Source organism: Cebus imitator, unplaced genomic scaffold (assembly GCF_001604975.1).
Source record: "Cebus imitator isolate Cc_AM_T3 unplaced genomic scaffold, Cebus_imitator-1.0 Scaffold509, whole genome shotgun sequence".
Classification (NCBI taxonomy): Eukaryota; Metazoa; Chordata; class Mammalia; order Primates; family Cebidae; genus Cebus; species Cebus imitator.
The window spans coordinates 1024515-1032192 of NW_016107824.1; the positions used below are offsets into that span (position 1 = coordinate 1024515).

Genomic DNA, 7678 nt, shown 5'->3' on the forward strand with positions numbered 1-7678 from the left:
CATTCCTACCATCCTGTTAAGTGGACTTTAAAATCCCACTTTCTAGACACCAATGCTGAGGCCTGAGCAGCGCTCCTACCCAAGCCCCAGGGCACCAGGGCCAGCTGGTGTTCACGTCGAGGGCTGAGGCAGATGCTCCAGCTCTGCCCCCATCTGGAGAGGCGCTTCATCTGTCTCCCCATGGAGTCCTCAGGGGTAAACCAGCCACTGCCGAGGGTGCAAGCATCCTAGCAACTCCACAGCTGCTGCCTTTATGACCCTTTCCCTGAGGAAGCCTGCACTGCCTCAGAGCCAGCTCCCCACCCCCCAGCCTGCAACTGCTCCCTCCAGCCCTGCACCTGCCCCCACACAACCAGCTCCTGGTGGCATGTAGGGTTGGTACCCTCTCCCCCAGCCCTGCACTTGCCCCCTCCAGCCCTGTACCTGCACCCCCACAACCAGCTTCTGGTGGCATCTAGGGTTGGGACCCCACCAGCCCTGCCACCTGCCTCCCCATGGCATATCAAGCTGGCGGGGGCTCCTTCCTTGCAGAAGCGCCCTCCCTCCATGACCTGCCCACACCTCCCTGGCACATGCTGTCCACGCCTGGCGGCCGGCTGCCTGCTCTGCACCTCTGCACCTCAGGGCCTCTGTGTGGCCCCATGCACAGACAATGATGAATCCTGAGACCCTCAGGTGAGTGCTCTGAACTCAGGTCCCCAGGGACACCTGCTCTCCCGCACACCAACGCCCTGCAGAGCTCGCCTGTCCTAGAGGGTGAAGCCCACACCTGCCAGGGCACGCAGTCTCAAGAGGACCCTGCTTCTATGCAGAGGGTCTCGGAGGCTGGCAAAGGCACAAGAGGTCAGGTACGCTTGGTTTGGGGTTGGGCTGTGGCTCTTCCCCACCTGTCTACAGCAGCCTCTGCCATGGGCAGCAGGGGTGGCTGTGCTGCCTGGCCAGTAGGGTGGGGACTGAGGGAGCCACACGGAGCAGGATAGCAGTGACCTCTTTATTTTAGGCTGGGTGGATGGCTGCATGGGGGCATGTAACCGTTGGAGGGCTGACCCCTGGGCTGCACAGACCTGGAGAAGATGCCCAGGGTGGGAGTTGGCCAGGAGTCCCGGAATGTTCACTGCCCACTGCCAGGGTGAGCAAGGGCAGGGAATGTCCTGGGCCGAGAGTCCCAGACCCCCCCAGGGATGACCCTGCCAATCAGCCTCATACCAGCTGCGCCTCAGGCCCCACCAGCCCTTGCTCCTGACTCAGACAAGAAGCTGCTTCATGGGGTTACAACTCCCCTTTCTAGGGGCCGGAGGGAAGAGAAACTGGACTGCTGCCTCCACTGCTGGCTGGCTCATGGCGCCGTCTTTCCTGATTCCTCCCAGGAGCTGCCCCAGTGAAGGGCAGAGCAGGACCCAGCCAGACGCTCAAGGCTGAGCCTGCACCCACTGGAGCCTGCGGCTTCCCTTCTCAGAGCCTGTGACGCCTGCACAGGAGAGCAGGGCTGGGTTCCTCCTGGAGCTGCTTCAGACCCATCCTGTTGGGGCAGAGGTGCCAACCCCAAGCTCCAGGGTTAGATGTAGGGCGAGGAAGGGGCAAGAGCTGGAGAGCACACAGCATGGACCAGCTCCCCCGCGCCCTCGCGCCGTGTGCAGAGCAGTGTGGGGCTCCAGGGCTGTCCTCGGTAGGCCCCGTGGCTCTAGGTGCAGGAGGTACGGCCCTGGGAGGCAAGGCCAGGCCCTGCCAGAGCCCTGGGTCTGGCTCTACCGCTTGGCCAGGCCTCCCCGGGGCAGCAGCTCCACATAGCTCAGGGCACTCTGCAGTGATGTCAGGCAGTAACCCTCCTCTCCAATCAGGTACCTGCACGGATGGCAGCAGGCATCACCCGGCCTCCAGAAGGCAGTGTCTGCCTTCCCAGTTCAGGGCCTGGGTGGTGCGGGTGCGCAGGTGGGCTGTCAGGGTGGCTGGGCTGCAGGAGGCCTTTCCCACCCCCTCTGTGCTTGTCCTTGGACCGCAGAGCCAGGGATGGCCCTCGATCCCCTGACCGTCCCCTCCCCAGGCAGACACTGCTCAGGGGGCGGCCCCCAGCTCCTGCTGTGGGAGAGGCTGGGCTAAGCGAAGGGCCACGGGGCATGAGGCAGCAGGCACACTGCACAGGGGCACTCGTGGGGGCTGCCTGAAGGCGGCATGGCTGTAACGAAGTCACTGCCCTCACCAGCCGCCACTGATAACCACCCTTCGGGCTGAGGGACAAGGTCCCCACTCTTCCCACAGAGGCCCCCACCCTTCCCCCACCGGGTTCTACCCCTCGTGGATGAACTCCTCCAGGGCCGCGCACTCCGACACCAGCTGAGGGAGGCCGCTCCTCAGCACCACGAAGGAGAGGATGGGCAGCAGGTCGTCAGCACCGCTGTGGGAAGGGCACAGCAGCCGTGACCATGGGCCGGGCCTCTGGCTCCGCAAACCCAGCGGCTGTGCAGCCGTCCGGGCCGCAGTCTCTGTGCCTCTTGCCCAGTGGTCCAGGAAGCCACCTGGGAGTGGCAAGGCTGTGCCTCAATGGGAGCTTCTGCTCTGCTGAGCAAGGGCTGGGCCCACACTCAGGGCTTTCCTGCTGCTACAGCCCAGCTGCAGCACGAGACTAAGGGTCGGGAAGACAGCCCCTCTGACGCCCCGTGCTTTTCCAGGGCCCTCGTCCCTGGCCACACTCGGCCTCCTGGGACTCACATGGCTGCTGCAGCGATGGGCGGCAGTCCAGCCTGCGACGTGGTCTCCGAGGTGGGGCAGTAGTCTTCTGCGCAGACACAGATGACCCGCAGGGTCCGAACTGCACCGCAGACATGTGGCTTCAGGGGCAGTTGGGGATGCCACAGGGGGACCCAGCAGGGATGGGAAAGCGAACCCAGGCTGCTGCCCCACCTGGCAGCCTGAGCCCCCCTTCACACCCTGCCCACGTACCCACCCCCCCACCCCCCCCACTTCCTGATGTGCAGGGCTGGGAAGAGCTGCCGTGACCCTGGGGATATTGCTCTGACTCCACTTTTGTCCTGGTCCCACCCACCCCGCATGTGACAAGCTCAGTGGTGAAGACACAAGCTCCAGGTCACCCACCGGGATGGGAGCCTGCCTCTCGGACCTGCTAACCTATGCACTCCAGCTTCTTTTGGGGGCAGCTCTCCAGGATCAGCAGTCCAAGCTCCTGGGCCGCAGCGCAGTAGGGGTAGGTCCCCTTGGCCTCCGGGTCCTTGGGGAGGAGCTTGGTGGGGATGCCGATGGCGGTGGGGGGTGCATTCCTGTAGAGCTCCATGCTCCTGCTCAGAGCGGCCTCCCGGGCTCGGTGCACACTCCTGGGGCAGGGAGAGGCCAGGCTAAGCTGCCCCAGGGATCCTGCCCTGAGGACAGAGGCAGGGCTGTGGCTGGAGGTCCCTGGAGCTCTCCTGGAGAAAACTGGCTATGTATCCCAAGCAAAAAGCCTCCATGTTCCCAAGCCCCCAGGCATGGGAGGTAGGTACAGCCCTACCTGCAAACTGGAAGCCCCTGAGGATGGCCTCGGGGTGAAGCACAGGCCAGGGCAGCAAACACGAGTCTTGGGGACTGAGTAGAGGAGGCCGTGCCAGGGGTACTGGGAGGGCAGACGCCAGGCCACGTGGGAGTGGGCCTGTACCTGTACAGGGCCAGCAGCAGAGGCCACAGCGGGGAGAAGAAGGGCTCCTCTATGCACGCTAGGCAGCGGTCCTTGGAGGCAGCTGTGTTGAGGCCTTCGAAGGCCAGAAGGGTCAGCGAGAGCAGCCTGTCTGCTGGGAACAGAGCCGGGGACATCCACACAGGCCCCTCCCCTGCTGGGTCAAGTGGCTCGAAGCCATGGGGCCTCCTCTGCTGAGCAAGCTCTCTGAGGGGCAGGGCAACCTGCAGCATCCAGGAGCAGTGGGGTGGCCCTGTCTGGTCCTCTTTCCAGCAGCTTCAAGCCTCCTGCACCCACCCCTGAGGCTCCTGGGCCCAGGGCAGGGAGTCTGGCAGCAGAAACTGTCACCTACAGCTACTGCCCCCGTCGGCCGGCGGCCTGAGAAGAGAATGGAGGACGAGCCCTTTCTCGAAAGGGCCTTTACCCAAAACTGCAGGAACCAGGGTAGACTTTAGAATCAGCCCCCTGTGGGTGGGGGCCCTGATCAAGGTTGTGTGTGTGAGCGGCACAGCCAGAATGGGGCCTTGGGCTGCTGGCCTCCCTCACTGGTTCTGAGAGAACCCTAGGCCAGGCGTGGTGGCTCACACCTGTAATGCCATCACTTTGGGAGGCCGAGGCGGGGGGATCACCTGAGGTCAAGAGTTTGAGGCCAGCCTGGCCAAGGTGGTGAAACCCTGTCTCTACTGCTCCATTTACAAAATGAGAAGGGCTGAGGCATGGGGCCATCACCACCTGCAGGCTGGGCTGGGTGGACACGAGTCTGATCAGAGGCTCTGACCGACAGGCCTTTCCCCAAATAGAAGCTTGAGATGGACCAGCAAGCAGGGGTGATGAGCCGCAGCCCCTCCGGCAGTGAGGGCTGAGGGGTCCCGGGACATGGAGGCCTGGCCTCACCGATGGCATTATGGATGTCCTCCACCGCGCTCTTCAGCTGCTGCAGCTGCGGCTCGGGCTGCCCCCCATGGCCCCGGCCCCGGCCCTGCGGCTCAGACGTCCTCAGAAACTGCTCCAGGTCCTCAAATGAGCTGTCCTTGTCCGGCAGGCCAGACGTGATGTCCCCCACAGGTGAGGGAGGCCCCACGGGGCGGGGGTGGAGTGAGGGCGTGGGGGGGCTGTCCTGGGGCTGCGGGGCCGTGCTGGGCTCGCTCGGGGACAGCATGCAGTGGAGGCTCTGCGAGGGCCGCAGCCGCCGGCTTCCAGGGTTGGGGGTCGGGGGACAGCAGCCCGGGGCTGGTGCGGCCGCCCTGCTCACCGCGGGGTACAGGGTGCTGTACACCGCGCACTGCAGCCGCCTCAGGAGCTGCGCAATCGGGTGGTCAGGGAGGCTGCGGGAGAGGAGGGCGTGCGAATGCGGCCAGCCTCGGCCTCCCGCCGCCATGCCGCCCTCCCGGGGGCCCCCACCAGTCTACAGCGGAGCCGCGCTACACCCGGTTTAGAGACGTGACGCGCGTCACCTCCTGACAGTGAATGGTCTGCAGAGGCTGTAGAAGCTGAGGAAACGCCCTCAGCGCGAAGGGACCTGTGGTGTCCATGTGGCTGGGGCACAGGGTCCCTGGGGCAGAGCGGCAGCCTCCTCCTTGTCAGTCCAGCCCCTCCCCGGCACCCAGCCCACACAGGGGCTCAGTGGTGCCCGAGGCCCAGCTACCTGAGCAGGTGTGACAGCAGGCTGGTCACCAGCGACAGGTCCCCCGGGCTTCTCTTGAGCTTGGCCTTCCAGTGCTTCGGCCAGTCCTGCGGAACAGGGGGCCTTGGAGGGAAGCACATGGGTCCCCACGACCAGTGCCTGCCCCAAGAGACTGTGGGAGACCGTCCTGGGGTGCAGGAGACCCAGCACCAGCAGGCCGCGCAAACCACCCCCACCAGAGGGAGACCTTACTTGAAGCCTGGCCCCGACCCCTCACCGGGTCTCTCCCATGCGGCCCTGGCCCCGCCCGCCTCACTGGGACCCTCCTGCAAATCCTGGACCCTGTTGGCTGGCGGGGGACGCACGTGGTCCTGCTCGTACTCCAGGATGGCTGCGTAAAGTGCCCGCTGCTCCCGCTCCTCCGGTGTCAGGGCAACCTGGCTGCAAAACCTCCTGGGGAAGAAGGCGCACGGTGGATCCCGGGGCCTGGGCCGGGGCCAGGGTTGGGCCGGGCTGTCTCTGCAGCGGGGGACCGGGAAGGAGTCACACCTGTTGGCGGCCTCCTGGAGCCGCAACCGGCGCTCCTCCATCTTCCTCTGGAGCTGGGTGCAGAGTCAAGGGGACGCGCGTTGGATCTGAGCGGGCTTTCAGCTCCCACCCCCGCCCCACACCTGCAACCACACCCCAGCAGCCAGGACGTCCCAGGGACCCCCTCAGTGAGGGGCAGTCCCCAGGGCAGGCTTCTGGGGCAGAAAGCAGCCTGTGCTGAAGGCAGGAGGGCAGAGCCAGAGGGCCCGGGGAATAGGGGCGGGGACCTTCCCCAGAGGCCATCCCTCTGCAAAGCGGGAGGCCCCTCAGCCCTGTACCCCGACCCTGGGACCTCCACTACCCTTGCTACCCTATTCTCTGCCTTTGGCTCATGGCCACACTGAGTTCTCCCCAGAGACCACCAGGGTGGTCAGAAAGGGTGCTGTCTCCTCCCGCGCTTTGGCGATCACCAGGTTCTCCATCATCTGCCGCTGTAGAGAGAGGGTCTGGGAGAGGAAGGAGGGAGTAAGGCCGGCTCCCCTGCACCGCCAGGCCCTCCCTAGGCCTCACTCACCAGGGATGTCTTCTGCATAGCCTGGCTGGGGTCTAGCCGGGCCATCCGGGCCTCATACGCAGCCTTCAGCTTCTGATTCTGCAGGGAGGCTTCCTCCAACGGCGTCAGCTCTCTGGAAATGTGATGAACTGCTGTCTAGACCCCAGGAAGCCCAGCAGTGTTCTGGCTACAAAAGGAGCTTCTCTCATCCTCCCTGTTGGCTCCGAAGCCAGGAGGTGAGGAGGAGGAGGAGGGGAGGTGGTGGTGGTAATGGGGGCAGGCAGGGAGCCATCTGGGGTGGGCTGCAGCACCTGCCTGTTCTTGCCTGCCCTGCCAGTACAGTGATTTTGGCCGGGCACAGTGGCTCCCTCCTATAATCCCAGCACTTTGGGAAGCCGAGGCGGGCAGAGCACCTGAGGTCAGGAGTTTGAGACCAGCCTGGCCAACATGGTGAAACCCCATCTCTACTAAAAACATAAAAATTACCTGGGCATGGTGCTGCACACCTGTAATCCCAGCTACTTGGGAGGCTGAGGCAGAAATGCTTGAACCTGGGGGGGCAAGGTTGCCGTGAGCTAAGATCCAGCCACTGCACTCAAGCCTGGGCAATAGAGGGAGATTCCATCTCAAAAAAACAAAAAGCACAGGTTTTGGTATTGCCAGGACTTTTGACTTTTCAAGAGAAGTTGCACCACTGGACTTTCATGGAGATTAGTTACGTGTGTTCAACAAAACATGAATCTTGTCAAAGCAAAAGCTTGTGCAACCCAAGGGCTGGAAGACTTTGAATCCAGCCCAACACAAATTCCTAAACTTTCTTAAACCATCACTGAGGGTGCGGTGGCTCACGGCTGTAACCCCAGCTCTTTGGGAGGCCAAGGCAGGTGGATCACGAAGTCAGGAGATCAAGACCATCCTGGCTAACACAGTGAAACCCCTTCTCTACCAAAAATACATAACAGCCAGCCGTGGTGGCACACGCCTGTAGTCCTAGCTACTTGGGAGGCTGAGGCGGGAGAATCGCTTGAACCCAGGAAGTGGAAGTTAAGGTTTTTTTGGTTTGAGACCAAGTCTCACTCTGTCACCCAGGCTGGAGTGCAGTGGTCTGGTCTTGACTCACTGCAACCTCCACCTCCTGGGTTCAAGTGATTCTCCCGCCTCAGCCTTCCAAGTAGCTAGGACTACCAGGCGTGTGCCACCACACCCAACTAATTTTTTGTATTTTTAGAGAGACAGGGTTTCAACATGTTGGCCAGGCTGGTCTCAAACTCCTGACCTCATAATCTGCCTGCCTAGGCCTCCCAAAGTGCTA

At 63.3% G+C, this 7678-nt stretch overlaps 1 protein-coding gene across 6 annotated transcripts in view; it reads right to left on the reverse strand.

The window, feature by feature from the left end:
• Positions 1-1057: 1057 nt before the first annotated feature.
• Positions 1058-7678, reverse strand: part of VPS9D1 (VPS9 domain containing 1) — a 14464-nt gene continuing 7843 nt past the window's right edge. For 4 of the 6 annotated variants that reach the window (XM_037733267.1, XM_037733270.1, XM_037733269.1 and 1 more), the window contains 11 exons: positions 6388-6499; positions 6257-6319; positions 5835-5887; positions 5651-5738; positions 5307-5392; positions 4556-4986; positions 3644-3776; positions 3124-3326; positions 2707-2806; positions 2288-2392; positions 1058-1842 (listed from right to left, as the gene is read on the reverse strand). In XM_037733267.1, the coding sequence (XP_037589195.1) occupies positions 1746-1842; positions 2288-2392; positions 2707-2806; positions 3124-3326; positions 3644-3776; positions 4556-4986; positions 5307-5392; positions 5651-5738; positions 5835-5887; positions 6257-6319; positions 6388-6499 (1471 nt within the window). In that variant the 3' untranslated portion in view covers positions 1058-1745. Of the gene's footprint in view, positions 1843-2287; positions 2393-2706; positions 2807-3115; positions 3327-3643; positions 3777-4555; positions 4987-5306; positions 5393-5650; positions 5739-5834; positions 5888-6256; positions 6320-6387; positions 6500-7678 lie in introns of those variants that run through there. The other 2 variants (XM_017513975.2, XM_037733271.1) reach the window with 2 other exon arrangements.